The sequence below is a fragment of the Ambystoma mexicanum genome, chromosome 8, assembly GCF_040938575.1.
Source record: "Ambystoma mexicanum isolate Mex_15411 chromosome 8, UKY_AmexF1_1, whole genome shotgun sequence".
In the NCBI taxonomy this organism is placed as follows: Eukaryota; Metazoa; Chordata; class Amphibia; order Caudata; family Ambystomatidae; genus Ambystoma; species Ambystoma mexicanum.
In genome coordinates this window covers 500,658,043-500,681,168 of record NC_090929.1, presented here as the reverse complement: position 1 = coordinate 500,681,168, position 23,126 = coordinate 500,658,043, and the positions used below count along the sequence as shown (strand labels likewise).

General features: G+C 47.7%; 1 protein-coding gene across 3 annotated transcripts in view; it reads left to right on the top strand.

Annotated features, from left to right (window-relative positions):
• Nucleotides 1-23,126, top strand: part of GNB1 (G protein subunit beta 1) — an 805,062-nt gene that overhangs the window by 485,878 nt on the left and 296,058 nt on the right. For all 3 annotated transcript variants that reach the window (XM_069610167.1, XM_069610168.1, XM_069610166.1), the window contains exon 6: nucleotides 8,857-9,019. In XM_069610167.1, coding sequence (XP_069466268.1) covers nucleotides 8,857-9,019 — 163 coding nt within the window. The remainder of the gene's footprint in view (nucleotides 1-8,856; nucleotides 9,020-23,126) is intronic.

Below are 23,126 nucleotides of genomic sequence, written 5' to 3'. Positions count from 1 at the left end.
GATCCCTCCCTCGACGCAGTTGTGAAGCTGTCTCCGCCGAGCAAGATCTTCGACGGAGGGGACGAGCGGAGGAGATCCTTCGGCGTTGCCGAACACGTGGCCTGGCCTCGCAGGCCATATACAGTACGGAGAGTGGGGTCGTGGGACATCTCTGGTTCTTTTCTGAGAATGCCTTTCCTTTTCCCCTTCCTTTCCCTTGGGGTGTTTATCACGATTTATTGCCTCGGCTAAGGAGAGGACACCCTTTAGGTTTTGCCCGCTTTGCAAGGGCAAGTTTACTTGGAAGGACAAGCATTCACGGTGTAACCGCTGCTTGCCCCTCGATCACAAAGAGGAGGGTTGCACGGCTTGTCGGCTTCTTAAGCCAAAGACTCTAAAAGACCGTAGGGTCAAGAGGTGGGCGGCCTATGCTATGTCGAAGGCCGATGCTTTACCCACCGCTGCTACCACCGACAGTGACGAGGAACGTGATAACACGACCTCCGCTACGGAAGTCGAAAACCCCTCCTAAAGAGCGCTCGCGCGCTTCGTCGTCTGTCCCCGGACCCGACGGGCTCGGCTCACGCCCTGCTTATGGGGATGAACACCCCGGCGACACTGACGCACACAAGACCACACATAAGCACACAACCCATGGCTCTTCTTCGTCGAAGGCGAAGAGAGCATCAGCGCCCAAGGAGACGCAGGTTCCACCGGCGGCCTCCTCGGACCGTTCGGGTTCGAAGCCCCTCTCGCAACCGCGACCAGCGACTGGGCTTTCGGCAAATAAGGGCGCCGCCCCCAAATCATCGGCCGGCACGCATCAGCAGAAAGCGCATGCCGCCGTAGAGCGATCGACACCCGTAACGTCGAAACCACAGCCCTCCGCTGACAAACGAGTCGCTGAGAGCTTGGCGAGGATCGCGGTAGCCGACGCCCAGAAGCGTACGCCGAAAGACACGTCGAGCGCTACGCAGAGGTCGAAAGACACGCCGAAAAAGCCCGAAGAAAGGCAGGGACTACCCCCTTCAGTCGAGGGGACCCCCAGCACACCTGAAGGCTTTTCGGAGGGCGACGGGACACTTTCCTCGACGTTATGGGAGAGGTCGAGCAGTTTTCAACTAGATGACACTACTTTTCCCCCGCTAGACCGCTCAGGGGTACCCCATGAAACCATGGAAAGGCTCCATCTCTGCATGGAGAAAATGGAGAGGTTTATGAATACCCAGAACCCTCCCACTCCCAAGAGAACAAGAGAAGGGCCTCAGGAGGACCCCAGGGCCAAATATCCGAGACTAGTCAATCCCCACCAGGACACAGCCTCAGACTTCCATAAGGTGTATGATCTCACTGGGGAGGAACATTACTTGGAAGAGGAGGATGATTTTATGGACTATGAAGAGGGACGGAACCAGGAGGAAGGTCTGGAAGACAGCCCAGACATGGTAGGAGAAGGCTTCGGAGAAGATCCAGAAAAAGGACCTTCTCACCCCTGGCAATCCCCATCAGTATATTCCGACACTGATGTCCTGAACCTAAATCCTCCTGACAATTCACCTGTTAGAAACACGTCTCCCATTGACGATCAGCCCACATTCAATGCCCTGTTGCGCAGAGCGGCAGCACATTTCGAACTGGACACTGGGGAGCTCTCTCCTGAATTAGACTTTGTGGAAAGAGTAATTAAGGAGAAACCCCCGGTCAGCCAGACCATTCCCCTCCTCTCTTCGGTGAAGAGAAGAATCATCCCTTCGCTGTCCACACCCGCACTAATCAGAGGGGTTAATCCTAGAATTGAAAAACTTGTCACTCCTTCACCCTCAGACCCGCTGTACATCAGGGGACATTCCATTCCGGATTCCCTGGTAGTAACTAATACAAGGAAGAGGGTAGGAGTACCACTTTCCACCAGTGAGGCACCACCTGACAAGGAGGGCAAGAGGTTATATGCCCTTGCAAAAAGAATTACATCCTCGGCTGCCTTTTCGGCAAGAATTGCGAACAACAATTCTTTGCTCGCTAGCTATGCGGACGCACAGTGGGCCAAACTGCGCAAAGACGCCGAAGAAGCGCCGGAACCACTACATACACGCCTGCTATCAACTATTGGCGAAGGAACCCAGGTCAACCAGAGTATTGTAAAAAACTCTCTGGATGCTGCAGAGACAGCGGTATGTTCCCTGGTTCAGGGAATACTCCTAAAACGCCATGTATGGCTGCGCAACTCAGGATTCAAACCGGAGACACAGGCGTCTTTAATAAATAAACCTGTTGAAGACTCTAACCTCTTCGGGAAAGCGGTGGATGAGGCTCTGGAGATGGCTAAAAAAAGAGTTCGATACTATCAAAACTCTTGACCAGATCTCTAAGCCCACTACCAGACGCGGCTATGGCAACAAACGCTTTTTTCGTGGCCAACGCCAACAGCAGAATCAGCAGCAACAGTACCCTGCCTCCAATTTCCAGACCAATAGTGGGCAGTACAGCCAAAGAGGCCAGCGCCGGGGCAAAGGAAGAGGTCGGGGATCCACCCCCAGAGGCTCCCAAGCCCCCAACAACACCAAGTGACGCGAAGATTCGCGTCCCCTCCCATGCAACACCGTTCGGGGGCCGGATAACATCCTTTCTTCCAGCATGGGAGGGTATAACGTCAGACCGCTGGGTACTTTCCACCGTAACCCACGGATACTGCATCGAATTCAACAGTTCCCCAACATACAGACCCCCGAGGGGACGACGCATGACACCGGAACACCTTGCCATCCTTCTCCAAGAAGTACAACAACTGCTGGAAAAAGGAGCCATAGAGGTCGTGCCTCTATCTCAGGTAACGGAAGGTATTTATTCAGTGTACTTCCTTGTACCCAAAAAGGATCTAACCATGCGCCCTGTATTAGATCTGCGCCCAGCGAACAAGTTTATCAAACCCCAAAAGTTTCGTATGGTGACCTTACAGGAAGTGATCCCACTGCTATCACAGGGAGATTACATGACAACATTAGACATGAAAGATGCATACTTTCATATTTTAATGTTGCCAGCGCACAGAAAATACCTCAGGTTCATGATAGAGGGCAAACACTACCAGTTCAGAGTGCTACCCTTCGGCATAGCATCGGCACCAAGGGTATTCACGAAGGTGCTGGCAGTGGCAGCGGCCCACCTGCGCAGGTTGTCCATCCCAGTTTACCCTTACCTCGACGACTGGCTCATGACAGGAGATTCTTACGAAACATGCTTCTCCAATACCCAAAAGACTGTAGACCTTTTGTTCGTGTTGGGCTTCTCCATCAACGAAAAGAAGTCCAGCCTAGACCCCAGCCAAATCAAGTAGTTCCTAGGGGCTCTAATTCAAACAAAGAACGGCCTCGTCTTCCCCTCCAACGAGAGGGTCCAAAACATGCTGTTTCAGATCCCTCAATATGTGACCGGTCGAGAGGTGACGGTACGCAAAGCAATGCGCTTGCTAGGCATGATGGCGTCGTGTATTTATTTGGCACCTCACGCGCGCCTGCGCATGCGCCCCATGCAAGAGTGGCTCAACAGCCAGTGGTGTCAGGCCAGCGGACTATGGGACGATCTAGTGGTGGTCTCGCAGGCCTTGGTTCTCTCGCTACGGTGGTGGACAAAGGAAAACCTGGAAAAAGGGAAACCCTTTGCCACACCCGCGGCGGAAGCCACTCTAACCAGAGGCATCCCTCACAGGATGGGGGGCTCACCTACCCATCAGACTGCTCACGGAGTGTGGACTCCGAACGTAGCATCCAAACACATAAATCTACTGGAGCTACTAGCTGTGTTCAAGGCGCTAAAGGCCTTCCAGGAACACCTACAAGGCAGAACAGTGATGGTCCTTACAGACAGCACCACAGCCATGTACTACATCAACAAGCAGGGGGGCACCCACTCTCCAGGACTGTCCAAACTGGCCCAAAATATATGGAAGTGGGCTCTCAAACCAAACATGTTCCTACTGTCACAACATGTACCAGGGGAACTCAATCTGCTGGCAGACAAACTCAGCAGAGATTTCCCCCTGCCCGAAGAGTACGAATGGCGACTACACGAAGACATTGTCTTCAACGTCTTCACACAATGGGGATTCCCAGAAATAGACCTGTTCTGAACCCTGGAGAACTCACAATGCCAAAGTTACGCCTCCAGGTACCCCCAGAACCAATCCAAGGGGAACGGTCTGTCGATACAATGGTCAGGGAAATTTGTTTACGCTTTTCCCCCCGACTCCCCTTCTCAACAAGGTGGTGCACACGATGCACCAGGAACAAGTGACCATGATACTGGTGGCCCCAATGTGGGCCCGACAGCCATGGTTCGCTCACTTGATGGAGATGTCTCTATCTCCCCCAGTGAAACTCCCCTGCCCGTACAACATGCTGTCACAAGACAAGGGCAGGACTCTGCATCCATGCCCCCAGAACATGAACTTAGCAGCTTAGCTCCTGAGATCATAGAATTCAGACATCTACAGCTCCCGCAGAGATGCATGGACATCCTCAGGGAAGCCAGAAAATCTAACACTCGCCACTGCTATTCTAGCAAGTGGAAGAGATTTGTCATCTGGTGCAGGGGAAGAAGCATCAACCCGATTGACTGCTCTCCCACACATATTGTTCTATACCTGACCCACTTATTGGATTCAGGTCTAGTGTTCAATTCCATTAAAGTCCACCTAGCGGCACTTTCTGCATACACCACTTCCCAACTCAGTGTCGTGGTGGAAGATCCCTGTTATAAAGGCCTTCATGGAGGGAGTAAAAAGAATACACCCCCCCCGATAGCTGACCCAGCTCCCGGATGGGACCTTAACGTGGTACTTACCAGACTCATGGGCTCACCATTCGAGCCCATGCACAAAGCATCTCTTAAACACCTCACTCTTAAGACTGCTTTTCTTATAGCTATCACCTCCATAAGAGAGTAAGTGAACTACAGGCTCTTTCTGTTCTAGACCCCTTCCTTACAGTTCACAGAGATAAAGTGGTTCTACGCACGCACCCAAGGTTTGCTCCGAAATTCATATCGAAATTCCACGTAAACCAGTCTATAGAACTGCCAACGTTCTTTCAAAATCCTTCCAACTTGGGAGAAAAAACTCTGCACACACTAGACGTGCGCAGAGCGGTCATGTTCTACATGGAAAGAACCAGACCACTGAGGAAGACTAATCAGTTCTTCGTCTCGGTGGCAGCAGGAAGAGAAGGGGATGCAGTTTCAAAGTCCACTATTTCTAGATGGATTGTTCAATGCATCACTCTCTGCTATACTCTTGCTAAGAGAGAACTGCCCTTTAAGCCTAGAGCACACTCTACTCGAGGCACGGGGGCGTCCATAGCATTCATTGCAAATGTTCCCCTTGAGTCCATCTGCAAAGCGGCTAAATGGAGTTCTGTGCACACCTTTACAAAACACTACTGTCTAGATGCACACTCGAGATCTGACTCCCAGGTGGGACAGGCAGTATTAAGACATCTTTTCTCTACTGTTCCTTCTCATAACCCACCGCCAACTCCGGGTACTGCTCGCTAGTCTATGCACAGCATGTGATTCTAAGCAGATTAACAAACATCAGAAGACAATGCATTACTTACCGTAAAAGCATTTCTGATGGTTGTATCTGCTTAGATTCACATGCGCCCACCCTTCCTCCCCGCTCGGATGGAAGGAACATAGACTTCCTTTTATATCTCTCTTTTCTGTACTCACTCACGTCTAGAAGGCTCCCTCAGGGCAGAAAAATACAAACAGAGGTACCTCGACGCGTGAGGGATTGTGGGTACAACGCACGTCACTATAGGGATAGTATTTCAGACACGCCTTGTCGACGTCCCTTTTCGACTACAAAAAACAAAATGCAATACTCCGCAGTGACCACTGGATGTCGGACCTATGCACAGCATGTGAATCTAAGCAGATACAACCATCAGAAATGCTTTTACGGTAAGTAATGCATTGTCATATCATTTATTTAAAAACACAATTGTAAAAATAAACTGGCACTAATAGGTCAAGCGAGTTCAGTCATTATATGTATATACACCTCCCTAGTTAATTATTCAACAAGTCTAGGTTAAGACACCACTTATTTAGCAAAACAGAGGCGAGCGCGTAATGGTAGATGGCACTCCAATAATTTGTTTAAAACAGGAGAGAAAAGGCAGAATAGGAAAATAACACAGTACCAACACTTTCAAGAAACCACAGCAAGTCAAGAAAGGCAGGGTCTACTGTATAGCAAAACGTTCATAGGCCAGGCCCACTCTTGGAGAGAGCAAGGCGGAATGTGCCCAAGATCACACAGTGGAAATGCACTCAGTCTTTGCAGAAAAGTCAAGAGGTTGGATCAGTTCAGAAAGGTAAAGTTAGCAGGTCCGAGGTCACCCCAGGATAGAGAGTCAAGGATTTACATGACACCTTGGACAATCTGTTGCAAGGGAGACCAGGCGGGACACAGTACCTGAAATGGCGAGAAAGCTCCAGCAGGGGCAGTTGTTCCTGGCAGCGGGTGCAAGACGGGGCTTCGTCCAGAGGAAGAGATGATCTCGACGTGGAGGAAAACTGGAGGTCGTTGCACTGCCAGGGAAGAGACCAGCCGCGGAGTCTCCCGGTTAAAAGGTACGACCCTTTTATACGCTGTAGTGGTGAAGCGTGGCTATCCGGCCGCCGGGGTGCTTGACACGGGCGATTCAACCACGAGACGATCCAGGAAGGCGAAAAAGGCGAACTGGTTGGTCCCACCAGCTCAAAGGAGACTCTCCTGGAAGAAGATATCCTCTGTCGTCGGGGAAGTGGTGAGTTCGTACAGCAGGGCTCCACCGGTGGTGTCGTCGTAGATGGCTCAGCTTCTCCCCTATTCGGATTCTTTAGGTCCTGTGGCGACTTCTGAAGTGCCAGTCCCCAAAGCCCTGCTTTTATTCAGCAAACCCCCATTCATCAGACTAGCTGTCACTCAAACATGCTAAGTGGTGAGCCGGGCGGCTCACCACTGGGCCAATCACACAAGAGTGCGACTTGAGTTGCCAAGGCAACTCAGTCCAGGGTGCCTAATCCCCCTTCCACACATCTTGTTGACCCCAGACAGAGTAGCACTATTTGGAGGGCTTCTGTGGAGAAGCCCGCCAAAAAGTGCAACAAAGGGCTTGACTTGGGTTAGAGTTTCAGAGGCGAACACAAACGCCATTTTAAAACTGAGTCCTGGCAAAAAGACCCAACCGGGGAATAAATGTTAAATAACCTGGCGGTATCTTTAACATTGCACCAAAAAGTGGTGCATTTAAAATGAAAGGGAAAATCCCGTAGGAAATATTCCGGTGGAATATTTTGCGTGTTATCCACTGCTACCAACCAGAAACTCGACAAGGGGGGGGGGGGGGACTGGACAGTGCCCCCTTGGAAAACAGATCCAGGGGCAATCGAATTACCCCTACCAGTACTTCCACAATATGATGGTTTGTACTGGTTCTGTTCACAATTTGAGACTAGTAAAGCCGATGGTGACTTTACATGCCCTGGGAGACAGTAGTCAGTCCCAGGGTATGGAGTCTGTTTGGGGGTCACTATGACACCCCTGTGTTACTGCACTGAGGGTGCTGTGTAACACACATACCAAAAACACATGAAGCCCTATGGAGTAAAAGACCCCAAATCCCATAAAACACATTACATAGTCAAAGGACATTCTCAAATCATGCTTAAGAGTGGGAGAAAAAGAGTCTCACTCTTAGCAGGAGAAAAAAAAAACCAAAAATCCAGCAAAGCTGCTGGGGGACTCACTAGGTTTGGGAAATTAGCCTTAACAGAGAATTCTCCCTAAAACATGCGCCATAACTGCCTCGCCCCTTCTTCCAACTAATGGTGGTATATTGAGACTACTGTATCGTCCCCCTTTTATTTTTGGTTAAAGAATATAGAAAAATATTGCATATGGTGCTGGTGTCTGCGGTTCTGTGAAAGCTGGACTAATCGAAAAGTAGAAAATGATTTTTTTATGAACTACGGACGACAATGTGCACTATTCATTCAGAGGTTAGTTTGACGAAATTGCCTGTCGGCATAAACCTTTGCTGCTTTCTTTTTAGACTAATGTAAAGACTGTCGCTGCACTCTATCCCCACGCTTAAGTAAGATCAAGAAAGCCTTGCTTCCCGTTTCTCGCATACAAAAAGACGGTTAAATGCAACTGTCTAGCCAGATTGTTTTGACAGCCCGGCTCCATCAGGTGGATGCTAAATTAGCACTTAATGAATTACTCATTACCAACCTTTATCGTACGAGGAAGTTGTAAACGTTAACAAAGATTGACAGTGGAATGTCTTCTTTTATACCAATTACTTGGCAAACTTTTAACTTTACACCAGTCACAATAAAATGCCATCCTGTTTTATTAAGTAGATTTAAGTCAAAGGCCCCACCCATTTTATGGGCTTTTGGAAGATGGTTGGGCATGGATGCATTGAAAACGTGCTGTCCTTGCGACACTGGTGAAGTAGAGCCACTAATGCACGTTCTATTTATGTTCGACCCATCTATGCTCGTGGGAAAGGACTTTACACAATGTAGACCTGCTCTCTAAGATGTTAACATTGCCTGATGCTTTTGTGCTATTCTGTAGCTAAATTGAGCACATGTGATCTACACCTACACCAGCACAAATTGAGAGATGTACTGCTTAGACGATTTACTGATTTTTTTTGTAGGTCTTTGTGCTATTTTAACTTATTTGTATTTAATGTTTAATTGATTATATTTTATTCACTGTCACTGTATGATAAAAATAATCAAACTTTTATGGAGCCGCGACTCCGAAATGTTTTTTCCAAATCAATAGATGAATAGCATGATCTCTAATATTTTGTGTAGGTGCACGCCATCCCTTTACGCTCGTCGTGGGTCATGACCTGTGCATATGCTCCTTCTGGGAACTACGTGGCCTGTGGTGGTCTTGATAACATCTGTTCCATTTATAACCTGAAAACCCGTGAAGGAAATGTTCGTGTGAGCCGTGAACTGGCTGGGCATACAGGTAAGCAACATTTCTTGCAATAATTAATAATGTAATCACAATGTGGAAAGTGCTCGAATTAAGCAGATTGGTAACTCGGTATACATGCAGTCTGCAGATTGGTCCCCTAGAACTACATCTCTAACCCACCCCTTCACCCCGCTTTACTCAATTTTGTTCCCATTGGCCTTTTCTTGAAGTGCAGCCTCCCTCGCCATGATAGTTGTGATTTGTCTTGAATGCACTGTTGGCTGGGCCATGGCATTACCAAGACAGAAGGAAGGCTACGTCAACGCCACACAGATTTATGGGGTATGAAATTATGACATTAGACTTGATGAGAAAGGGGCACAAAGGGCCCACAACTGACTCCATTGGTACAACAGTTGTTTCAGATTTGGGTTTGAATCGAGCGGTATTCCTTTGGTGTATGGATTCCTCTGGTGACATTGCACTTCACAGGGAAACGTAGCAGGAAAACAAATTAAGTGAAACAGTAAAACATGTTATTGCCTGGACCTTGGCAGCCTACTGCCACCCCTCACACTACTAAAGCTATGTATAACTGGAGTTGACATTACACCGCTCCATTCGATATTTAATCTTTCCAATGTGGATGTGACATGAAAGGGTGTTCTGTCATAGTCTCTAGACCCCTGCATCTTAAACTAGAATTCTCACCCAGAGAAGTCTTACGGACTGCTTGCCTGTGTTGGAATGGACGCCTCCTCTGGAGGAGGAAGTGTGCAGAGCCTGATATTGCAGCAATACTTGTAGGCTGCTTATGAGGTCTCTCGAGGTTTCTCTAGGACAATATACTGTCGGATCTGCTGGTTGGCGAACTCATCCTAGTAGTTCTCAGTAGTGTACAACTGAATGTATAGTACAAGATCCTGGACTTGTTTCTCTAAGTCTACACTATTTATTTCTCATCTGGTTGAAACTACTTGGGAGAACAAGGTTTTGGGAAATTTAATTTATATGGACCAGGAAATATTTTCAATAGCGTTGAGGATCGTATTACCAAGAATAAACACCCATTTTCCAATGCCACAACTTCCAGATGGTTGACTATTTTAAAATCGTTCCTCATATTTGCGTTCATGCATGCAACACATTCCACTTTTTACAGGTGCGCTTACACCATCAATTCAAATAGAATCTGTGTAGTTTTAGCTTGGAAGAGTGCCTGCATGCCGCAGAGGGAAGGCTGCATTTTGCTGCTTCCTTTTTAGTGAGTAAAGTTATAATACATTTTAGAAACTTGCAAACATCTACAAGACTTAACTTTAGGATGCATGCCTCAGTCCTACAAATTAGTGTAACTATAGTGCTAGTAAAAAGTACTGTCAATCTCTGTGTGGACTAGATACATTTATAAAAGCTCTACATGAAAGACTCTGATTTACAAAAGGATTGTGGAACATCAAAGTAGCATTACAGAAATATTACCAATGGTTTGACAATTCCTCTGAAGCATTTTAATATGGTTTGCGTGTAAAATCCTGAAGTCCAAACTGATTCATATACTGTAAATGTACCATTTTACAAGCTGTTTTCAAGGCACAATGTAAAGGTGCTTGCCCCCTTCGCAGGAGAAACTGTTTTTTTTTTGCCTGTTTTACTCTTTCAGTGCACTTGTCAGTCCGCAGCCACACAGTCCTTGCCACTCCCAAATTCTTTAACAATCTGCACGTGGGGGTGCTTCATTTAATCCATGTCTAATCACTGAGCAATGTAGCACTGTGCGACAGAATCACTGTTTGTTTTGCTGAAGATTTATGCCTTTTATGTAGGTTAACCCGTCCACCTGTTTCGTACCGCTCATGGTAGGGTGGAGACTGTAACTGGACTGCAGGTCGATATCCACTTATGGAAAGTGCTCCTTCCTTTAAGATGCTGGAGCTGATGTCGATCGCCTACATCACGCAAATGGTTTTCGGTCATTTATATTGTTTTTGATACAGCGATTACCACCTACTGCTATATGCAAGCAAGCTAGGTGCCACTACACCTGTGAAGCTCCAGAGGGATACCGAATGTGCTGCACTATGCACACCTTCGTTTAGATGTATGAGAGTAAAATGATGTAGTCTTAGAATCAAAAGGAGAGATGCAGTTGCGGGGGGAAAAACCTCAGCCATGGCACATGGGCTGTACAAATATATCCTGGAAAATAGGTTCCCAATGAAGGGATCATTTTCTCCTGCACACTCTTAGGCCCATGAAAGCCAAACTGTTCAATCTATATGATATTACAAAAGGTATGATATGTTTGTTAAAAATTCATAAATACATTAGCGGAAAGATTTCAAGATTTGTTCACTCAGTAAGGTAATACAATGGTTTTTGTTGTGCTACGAAATGTATTCAATATCAAACCCAAATCATTTCAAGAGTTCATCTATTTATCAGGGGTGTGATTCGTTATAATTCTTGAAATAATCCAAACAATTCATGACACTAGATTTATATATACCAAATTGAAACAAATGTCATGAAAACAGATTAGCAAAAAGGGTATTGAGAGTTCAAAATTGTACCTCCATCATAGTCCAAGCGGCACCAATCAAATGGCGTTTAAAAGGTAATCAAGGTTGATCAGTATCAAATGGAAACACTGCTCCTGGTATTGCAAAACAAGATGATAAAAGCTATAAACCTGTGTAAAAACAGTGGGGTAACGGGGACAAATTCCCAAAACCAATGGATCCATCCATCTTCCCTCCCCTTATCCTGAGGTCATACTTTTAAAGTCTGTAGTAAATCTTCCAACCACAAACTGACATGGTGATCGATACTGAAAGGCTCCAGTACATCTAGCAAACACTGTTTATAACATTTCTGTAACACCGAGACTCTGGGGTATCCCAGCTTTTGGTACAAAGATACTGGGAGAAAGGTAACCATAAGAATTAGTCATATTTATCAAAAAGCCTCGTTTTTAAGAGTTTTCAGAAGGCAGGGTAATCTTGTTTTTCTGGTGGTGGCTGGCAGAAGTTAGAGTGTAGGAACGGTGACACAAAATCTGCTCCCCGTGCTCTTTTGTTCTTGAAGTGGGGAGTGTGCAGAGACACTGCACCTAGATCCAAGTATGCGCACAGGTGCTTTCTGGGTGATGCACTTGTTGAGGTAGCAAGGTGCCCCTATATAAATGGACCTGTAAGCAATAGCCTGTTTTAAATCCAAGGCATGCTTTGATTGGTAGCCAGTGGACTTCATGTCTGGATGCAGAGATGTGGTTGGATCGTTGCAGGCCAAGGGCAGCACAAAGTGCTTTTTTCTACAGTAATTTAAGTTTGGGGAGATTGGTGGCCGATGTGCCCATAAGTAGGACGTTGCAGCAATCCAGTTTGGCGAGTATGAGTGCTTGTGTGAGGATGATGCAGTTGCTCTGGGAGTGAAATTGGCTGCTCAGGGAGAGGAGCCTGGCAGTATAGGCGGTGGCAGAGGCAAGGGCATTTATATTCCTGGACATAGTGAGAGCAGCTTCGAGGTATACACCCAGCATTTTTACTTGCTTGAGGACTGAACTGGTGGTGTCATCTATGGGTAAAGTGCCAAAGGTAGTGTCCACGATTTGTAGCTTGTATGGGGAGCCGGTAGTGAGGTGCTCGGTCTTTTCATCATTAAGGTAGAGGTTGTGGGTGGACATCCAGTTTTGTATGGTGCTGTAGACTCTATTGATGGTGACCATGTCCTGGGCGCAGTCACCTGTGATGAGGGTGAGAATTTGAGTGTTTTCTGCAAAGTTAGTGTACATGATGCCTGGTGAGTCCAGTAGTGGTTTGTTGTATGTGTTGTACAGAGTGGGTGCCGGCCAGGAGCTCTGAGGAACCCAAGCGGGGCAGGGATGAGGTCTGCTGCAGTCTCATCAATGAATACATTAGTGGTCCGTTTGCTGAGGAATGATTTGATCCCTGCAATAGCTTAACAAGAAGTGTAAGTGATGTGCTCTTCTGTAGCCCATCCCCCGCTAAATATCCGTTCTGTAACCTCTGAAAAGGGCTCCATTATGTATCTATATTATATAACTCTGTAAAGCGCTGTTGCTTCTCGAAGCTAGGTCTGCGCTCAATAAATACTATAATAATGTGAGAGATGGAGGCAAAGGGTGTCGTCGACTGGATCAAAGGCAACAGATCTACTAGGAGGAGGATGGCGAGGTTGCATGAGTCACGGATATTATCCATTTGATTTTTCAAGTCGAAGGGCAGTGTCTATGTTTTGGGCAGAAGCCCGATTGTCTCATCCGAAGTAGGTGGTTTTGCTCAAGGAATTGTTGGATTTGTAAGCGGGACAGGTGGTCAAGTATTTTTAGTAGAAAAGGGACTGTAGTTATGGGGCAATAGTTGGTGGGAATGGAAGGAACCAGTGAGGGCTTTTTTAAGAGCTCTGTGATGCATGTTGCTTTGATACTTGAGGGTATGTTGCAGACCAGAAAAAGCATTGGCAAAGTCAGTGGTGGCGGGAGCCAAAGAGGGAGCACAGAGCTCGATTATGTGGGCAGGGCACAAGTCTCCTTTACAGTTTGAGGGTTTGAGCGATAGTATGGTGAAGACCTGATCAAACGTAACATGTTTTAAGTTCAAGGTAGGGGTGGGGGCGACCTGTGACACTTTGGGGAGGTCAAGGACATTCTGTATGGATGCTGTGACTGCAAGCTTGGGTTTTTTAGTATTTATTTTGTCTCAAAAACTCCATTTTGGAAAACTGGGCATTTTGTATGGTGGTATTCCATGCTTTTCCATTAGGGGTTGTGGAGATGATGGGTAAAGGGGTCTCTTAGGATTGAAAAATCTCTTTAGAATTGGAGCTTGCATTAGAAATTCTCACGTAGAGAATCCAATCTAGGATTCACCCTTTCTTTTGGGTAGGGGTGTCTACCATTTGGGTGAAGGTCATGTCTTCTAATACTAGTGCAAGAGTAGTACCTTTGGTGTGGGTGTGTGTGTCAATGAAGAAAAGTTTCAAATCGCCCATGTTAATGAATTTAGTAGTGGGTTTCATGAGTGGTTTGAAAAAGGGGGGGGTGGTCTAGCTCAGGATGGGTAGTACCATTGGGCTGATGGTACAGTAAGAGGAGGTTGTAAGTTGTTTGGGGGTTGGTGGAGTGCTTAAGTAGTAGTATTTTGACCCGAAGGATGGGAAAAGATCTGATTGTGAGGGAGGATTTGGCAATGGGGGCAACTAGTATAGTTGGGAGGGATGGCTAGCGAGAGTAGAGGGCCTGATGCACCATGGGGTTAGGATTACGTGGTAGCTAGAATGTCCAGTCAATCTACACGTCAAACAATTTATATAACAAACGCGCTTATTAGGGATGTAACGGTATAAGGTTAAAGATACTGTGTACCACTCCATTGAACAATAATAACAGTCACATTGTTTATACCGGTATACCGTCAAGTGTGCTTTTCAATCTGATTTGGAAAGGCTCCTGTAAACAAGTGCTGGTCAGTCTTGGTCTTGCACTGTTGGATGTGCCATCTGCCAAGTAGTTTCAGTTGGAGCAGTTTTTAATGCCATTTCATAAACCACACGTGCCTGACACAAAATCAGTATGTTAGCAATAGGAAGAATAAATAGTGCCAAGAAGGAAAAGGGTTTACTTTGGGTTGGCGGCTTTGGGGTTTATATATTTATAATGGATATTTGCTAAACATATGACAATGGGGGATTTCCCTGGTTCTATCATTGAATTTACATATAAGTCACACTGCGAAATTCACTCATCTCTGTGGGTATTCCCCGCTGCCATACCAAAGGGTAACATGTCCGTGATTACTGAACACCTTTTGGCCCGCAAGTAAACTAAAGGCTGTAACGTAAAGAGAGCGTGCGCGCAAGCGTATACTACCATCAGCCTCCATTGATCTTCGGCATGCAGGTTATAAAGATGGCAACATGTTCATCTTCACCCGTAGCCAGTGGGGGAGCTAAAAGCCTAAATGACCACTTAAGAAAAGCTATTCAGTTTGTTTTGCCAGTCGCAGCAGGGCCCTCCCCACCTCCTCCTTGCCACACATGTTTGGTGGAAGCAAGGGGTGGCATTTCAGTGGAAAGTATGTTGAAAAGCCCAATTCCGGCCCTGGGTGCCTGGTTTTGTTTGTGATGATAAATCTGACAATTTATGACATCTTAAAAAATATTTAAGATTGGTTAACTCCACCTGCTATACCGCGATAACCATGATATACCGTCATTTGGCAAGAAGGTTATTGTACCGTCATAAAACTAATACCTGGACACCCTTAACGCTTATAGAACTCCCAAGCTCTACCATTCACTGTATACATGGTTTACACTAAAGGGATGCACCATCATTCGGACACAAGTTTTCCTATGATGAAACATAGGGACTGAAACCTTCCTTTCAGCCACCGAAAAATTAATGCTTTAAGCAGAGTATTTCATGGCCGGCATCAGCAGTGAGATACAGACCCTGGCTAAATACTCTATAATGGCCACTTTGTTGCCCCCAGAAGTTTTCAGGTTCTTCCTTCCAAAGAGGATGTCTGATCTGTATATTCAGCAGACTTTTTTTGATCATTCTTTTCTAATCTCACTTCTGCTGTAGAAAGGGCGCGTTCTACAGCATGGGGCCTTGCATGGATTCTTATTCTCATGAATATTCCCTGTAAGGCTGGGAATCTCGGTTAAGGGCGCTTTGGACTTACTTTGGCAGGTAGAATATTTAATGCTCTTTGTTAATTAGAGGTTAGATATAACTGATTTGATTGAACATGCTAGACCAATAACTTCTGTGAACATAAAATGAAAACCTATTTCGAATGATTGTCCTCCCACATATTCCTTATTTTTTTATATATCCCATTCTGATGTTTGTTAATCTGCTTAGAATCACATGCTGTGCATAGGTCCGACATCCAGTGGTCACTGCGGAGTATTGCATTTTGTTTTTCGTAGTCGAAAAGGGGACGTCGACAAGGCGTGTCTGTAACACTATACCTATAGTGACGTGCTTTGTACCCACAATCCCTCACGCGTCGAGGTCCCTCAGATTGTTTTTTTCCACCCAGCTACTGGTCGCCTTTACGCGGAGCTCCTCGAGAGACATTGCAGATTTCATCTCCTCGACCTTTGGTCGTTTTCCTATATTAATATAGAACATATCGATCCCCCCCTCGACGCTGTTGTGAAGCTGTCTCCGCCGAGCAAGATCTTCGACGGAGGGGACGAGCGGAGGAGATCCTTCGGCGTTGCCGAACACGTGGCCTGGCCTCGCAGGCCATATACAGTAGGGAGAGTGGGGGTCGTGGGACATCTCTAGTTCTTTTCTGAGAATGCCTTTCCTTTTCCCCTTCCTTTCCCTTGGGGTGGTTATCATGATTTATTGCCTCGGCTATGGAGAGGACACCCTTTAGGTTTTGCCCGCTTTGCAAGGGCAAGTGTACTTGGAAGGACAAGCATTCACGGTGTAACCGCTGCTTGCCCCTCGATCACAAAGGAAGGTTGCACGGCTTGTCGGCTTCTTAAGCCCAAGACTCTAAAAGACCGTAGGGTCAAGAGGTGGGCGGCCTACGCTATGTCGAAGGCCGACGCTCCACCCACCGTTGCTACCTCCGACAGTGACGAGGAACGTGATACCACGACCTCCGCTACGGAAGTCGAAAACCCCCCTAGAGAGCGCACACGCGCTTCGTCGTCTGTCCCCGGCCCCGACGGGCTCGGCTCACGCCCTGCTTATGGGGATGAACACCCCGGCGACAGTGACGCACACAAGACCACACATAAGCACACAACCCATGGCTCTTCTTCGTCGAAGGCGAAGAGAGCATCAGCGCCCCAGGAGACGCAGGTTTCACCGGCGGCCTCCTCAGACCGTTCGGGTTCGAAGCCCCTCTCGCAGCCGCGACCAGCGACTGGGCTTTCGGCAAATAAGGGCGCTGCCCCAAATCATCGGCCGGCGCGCATCAGAAAGCGCATGCCGCCGTAGAGCGATCGACACCCATAACGTCGAAAACACAGCCCTCCGCTGACAAACGAGTCGCTGAGAGCTTGGCGAGGATCGTGGTAGCCGACGCCCACAAGCGTATGCCGAAACACTCGTCGAGCGCTACGCAAAGGTCGAAAGACACGCTGAAAATGCCCGAAGAAAGGCAGGGACGATCTCCTTCAGTCGAAGGGATTCCCAACACACCTGAAGGCTTTTCGGAGGGCGACGGGACACTTTCCTCGACGTTGTGGGAGAGGTCGAGCCGTTTTCAGCTACAAGACACCAATTTTCCCCCGCTAGACCGCTCAGGGGTACCCCATGAAACCATGGAAAGGCTCCATCTCTGCATGGAAAGAATGGAGAGGTTTATGAATACCCAGAACCCTCCCACTCCCAAGAGAATAAGAGAAGGGCCTCAGGAGGACCCCAGGGCCAAAATTCCGAAACTAGTCAATCCCCACCAGGACACGGCCTCAGACTTCCATAGTGTGTATGACCTCACTGTGGAAGAACATTATTTTGAGGAAGAGGATGATTTTATGGACGAGGAAGAGGGACGGAACCAGGAGGAAGGTCTGGAAGACAGCCCAGACTTGGTAGGAGAAGGCTTCGGAGAAAATCCAGAAGAAGGACCTTCTCACCCCTGGCAATCCCCATCAATATATTCCGACACTGATGTCCTGAACCTAAATCCTCCTGACAATTCGCCTATTAGAAACACATCTCCCATTGACGATCAGCCCACATTTAATGCCCTGTTGCGCAGAGCAGCAGCACATTTCGAACTGGACACTGGGGAGCTCTCTCCTGAATTAGACTTTGTGGAAAGAGTAATTAAGGAGAAACCCCCGGTCAGTCAGACCATTCCCCTCCTCGCTTCGGTGAAGAGAAGAATCATCCCTTCGCTGTCCACACCCGCACTAATCAGAGGGGTCAATCCTAGAATTGAAAAACTTTTCACTCCTTCACCCTCAGACCCGCTGTACATCAGGGGACATTCCATTCCGGATTCCCTGGTAGTAACCAACACAAGAAAGAGGGCAGGGGTACCACTTTCCACCAGTGAGGCACCACCTGACAAGGAGGGCAAGCGGTTATATGCCCTTGCAAAAAGAGTTACATCCTCGGCTGCTTTTTCGGCAAGAATTGCAAACAATTCTTTGCTCGCTAGCTATGCGGACGCGCAGTGGGCCAAACTGCGCAAAGACGCCGAAGAAGCGCCAGAACCATTACGTACACGCCTGCTTACAACTATTGGCGAAGGAACCCAGGTCAACCAGAGTATTGTAAAGAGCTCTCTGGATGCGGCAGAAACTGCGGGACGTTCCCTAGTTCAGGGAATAATCCTAAAACGCCACGTATGGCTGCGCAACTCAGGGTTCAAACCGGAGACACAGGCGTCTTTAATAAATAAACCTGTTGAAGACTCAAACCTCTTCGGGAAAGCGGTGGATGAGGCTCTGGAGATGGCTAAAAAAAGAGTTCGATACTATCAAAACTCTTGACCAAATCTCTAAGCCCTCTACCAGGCGCGGCTATGGCAACAAACGCTTTTTTCGTGGCCAACGCCAACAACAAAACCAGCAGCAACAGTACCCTGCCACCAATTTCCAGACCAATAGTGGCCAGTACAGCCAAAGAGGCCAGCGCCGGGGCAAAGGAAGAGGCCGGGGGTCCACCCCCAGAGGCTCCCAAGCCCCCAACACCACCAAGTGACGCGAAGATTCGCGTCCCCTCCCATGCTACACCGGTCGGGGGCCGGATAACATCCTTTCTTCCAGCATGGGAGGTTATAACGTCAGACCGCTGGGTACTTTCCACCGTAGCCCACGGATACTGCATCGAATTCAACAGTTCCCCAACATACAAACCCCCGAGGGGACGTCGCATGACACCGGAACATCTTGCCATCCTTCTCCAAGAAGTACAACTACTGCTGGAAAAAGGAGCCATAGAGGTCGTACCTCTATCTCAGGTAACGGAAGGTATTTATTCAGTGTACTTCCTTGTACCCAAAAAGGATCTAACCATGCGCCCTGTATTAGATCTGCGCCCAGCGAACAAGTTTATCAAACCCCAAAAGTTTTGTATGGTGACCTTACAAGAAGTGATCCCACTGCTATCACAGGGAGATTACATGACAACATTGGACATGAAAGATGCATACTTTCATATTTTAATGTTGCCAGCGCACAGAAAATACCTCCGGTTCATGATAGAGGGCAAACACTACCAGTTCAGAGTGCTACCCTTCGGCATAGCATCTGCACCAAGGGTATTCACGAAGGTGCTGGCAGTGGCAGCGGCCCACCTGCGCAGGTTGTCCATCCCAGTTTACCCTTACCTCGACGACTGGCTCATAACAGTGGATTCTTACGAAACATGCTTCTCCAATACCCAAAAGACTGTAGACCTTTTGTTCCAGTTGGGCTTCTCCATCAACGAAAAGAAGTCCAGCCTAGACCCTAGCCAAATCAAACAATTCCTAGGGGCTCTAATTCACACAAAGGACGGCCTCGTCTTCCCCTCCAAAGAGAGGGTCCAAAACATGCTGTTTCAGATCCCTCAATATGTGACCGGTCGAGAGGTGACAGTACGCAAAGCAATGCGCTTGCTAGGCATGATGGCGTCGTGTATTTATTTGGTACCTCACGCGCGCATGCGCCCAATGCAAGAGTGGCTCAACAGCCAGTGGTGTCAGGCCAGCGGACTATGGGACGATCTAGTGGTTGTCTCGCAGGCCTTAGTTCTCTCGCTACGGTGGTGGACAAAGGAAAACCTGGAAAAAGGGAAACCCTTTGCCACACCCGCGGCGGAAGCCACTCTAACCACAGACGCATCCCTCACAGGATGGGGGGCTCACCTATCCCATCAGACTGCTCACGGAGTGTGGACTCCGAACGTAGCATCCAAACACATCAATCTTCTGGAGCTACTAGCGGTGTTCAAGGCGCTAAAAGCCTTCCAGGAACACCTACAAGGCAGGACAGTGATGGTCCTCACAGACAGCACCACAGCCATGTATTACATCAACAAGCAGGGGGGAACCCACTCTCGAGGACTGTCCAAACTGGCCCAAAATATATGGAAGTGCGCTCTCAAACAAAATATGTTCCTACTGTCACAACATGTACCAGGGGAACTCAATCTGCTGGCAGACAAACTCAGCAGGGATTTTCCCCTGCCCGAAGAGTACGAATGGCGACTGCATGAAGACATCGTCTTCGACGTCTTCACGCAATGGGGATTCCCAGAAATAGACCTGTTCGCAACCCTGGAGAACTCACAATGCCAAAGTTACGCCTCCAGGTACCCCCAGAACCAATCCAAGGGGAACGGTCTGTCGATTCAATGGTCAGGGAAATTTGTTTACGCTTTCCCCCCCGACTTCCCTTCTCAACAAGGTGGTGCACAAAATGCACCAGGAACAAGTAACCATGATACTGGTGGCCCCAATGTGGGCCCGACAGCCATGGTTCGCTCACTTGATGGCAATGTCTCTATCTCCCCCAGTGAAGCTCCCCTGCCCGTAAAACATGCTGTCACAAGACAAGGGCAGGACTCTGCATCCATGCCCCCAGAACATGAACTTAGCAGCCTGGCTCCTGAGATCATAGAATTTGGACATCTACAGCTCCCGCAGAGATGCATGGACATCCTCAGGGAAGCCAGAAAACCTAACACTCGCCACTGCTATTCTAGCAAGTGGAAGAGATTTGTCATCTGGTGCAGAGGAAAGAGCATCAACCCAATTGACTGCTCTCCCACACATATTGTTCTATACCTGACCCATTTATTGGATTCAGGTCTAGTGTTCAATTCCATTAAAGTCCACCTAGCGGCACTTTCTGCATACACCACTTCCCAACTCAGTGTCGTGGTGGAAGATCCCTGTTATAAAGGCCTTCATGGAGGGAGTAAAGAGAATACACCCCCCGATAGCTGACCCAGCTCCCGGATGGGATCTTAACGTGGTACTTACCAGACTCATGGGCTCACCATTTGAACCCATGCACAAAGCATCTCTTAAAGACCTCACTCTTAAGACTGCTTTTCTAATAGCTATCACCTCCATCAGTAGAGTAAGTGAACTACAGGCTCTTTCTGTTCTAGACCCCTTTGTTACAGTTCACAGAGATAAGGTGGTTCTACGCACTCACCCAAGGTTTGCTCCGAAATTCATCTCAAAATTCCACGTAAACCAGTCTATAGAACTACCAGCGTTCTTTCAAAATCCTTCCAACTTGGGAGAAAGGACTCTGCACACACTAGATGTCCGCAGAGCGGTCATGTTCTACATGGAAAGAACCAGACCACTGAGGAAGACTAATCAGTTCTTCGTCTCGGTGGCAGCAGGAAGAGAAGGGGATGCAGTTTCAAAGTCCACTATTTCTAGATGGATTGTTCAATGCATCACTCTCTGCTATACTATTGCTAAGAGAGAACTGCCCTTTAGGCCAAGAGCACATTCTACTTGAGGCACGGGGGCGTCCATAGCATTCATTGCAAATGTTCCCCTTGAGTCCATCTGCAAAGCGGCTACCTGGAGTTCTGTGCACACCTTTACAAAACACTACTGTCTAGATGCACACTCGAGATCTGACTCCCAGGTGGGACAGGCAGTATTAAGACATCTTTTCTCTACTGTTCCTTCTCATAACCCACCGCCAACTCCGGGTACTGCTCGCTAGTCTATGCACAGCATGTGATTCTAAGCAGATTAACAAACATCAGAAGACAATGCATTACTTACCGTAAAAGCATTTCTGATGGTTGTATCTGCTTAGATTCACATGCGCCCACCCTTCCTCCCCGCTCGGATGGAAGGAACATAGACATCCTTTTCTATATTTCTCTCTTTTCTGTACTCACGTCTAGAAGGCTCCCTCAGGGCAGAAAAATACAAACAGAGGGACCTCGACGCGTGAGGGATTGTGGGTACAACGCATGTCACTATAGGGATAGTGTTACAGACACGCCTTGTCGACGTCCCCTTTTCGACTACGAAAAACAAAATGCAATACTCCGCAGTGACCACTGGATGTCGGACCTATGCACAGCATGTGAATCTAAGCAGATACAACCATCAGAAATGCTTTTACGGTAAGTAATGCATTGTCATATCCAGCTGCTGCCTCAATTTTTTTTTCCAGTTGAGGGCTCTGTGTGTCGATGTCCTGCTGAGGCCTCCGTCTTGCTGTCAATGTCATCACAGGTATAAGTAGCTCGCGCAGTGCCCATAGATCAGTTCCGCTTTTCTGCGCGTCACAGCTTTGGTAACTTAATGCTTTTTTTCTGTGTGATTCTTAGATTTTCTTTGCGTTTCCTGATAAAAAAAGAGTTCAACGAGATGGCTTCCTCATCGGCACCGTCAACTTCTCTGTCCGAATTTAAAAGCTGCTGCGACTGCAGTGCCAAAATGTTCATGATGGGTCCACACAGGATCTGCCTGTGGTGTCTAGGGTCAGAACATCCGTGTTTGGAGAGTGACGAATGCATTTCGATGACGGCCAAGGCTTTGAGGGATTGCAGAGGGAAGTTGGGGAGAGGTAGGCCTGAAAAATCTATTAGCCTGTGCAAATGTAAATCTGAAGACTCGAGGCCTTCGTCTCCTCGTCCTAAAAAACCTAAATATTTGTGAAGTGGGTCCCATCATTCTCCAGCATGGGGTCTGGCATGGATTTGCATGCTCATGAATATTCTCAGTCGTCAGGCTGGGAATCCTCGGTAAAGAAATCAGTTTCTTTTCTGAACTGTCTTTCTCCTAATAACCAATCACTGGTCTCTGGGTCATACTGCCCCCATCCAATGACTGCCCTCTACCTAAGCCCCTCTGTGTTGGGAGTCCTTGTGCTGTAGCTCTCTAGCTTTTACTGTGTTTTTTCAGAGTTTAACCTCATTTTTTCAGTCAATCGAGCCTCAAGCTCCACCGTTTCTACTTCCGAGCAACGGAGACCCGTTTCGGAATTTCCTACGCCCCTCAAGGGGTGGAGTTTTCGTCAAGTTTTGCTGCTTGAAGGATTCCGGAAGATTTTTGAGGCCTACCCCGCGTGGACATGGCCCAGGACAAAGGAAACACAACGCCCGTATCCAAGTTATTTAGGAGCTGCCCTGGATGCGGATTACAGAATGTCTTCAAGGAGGATGAGCATTCTCGATGCCTCTACT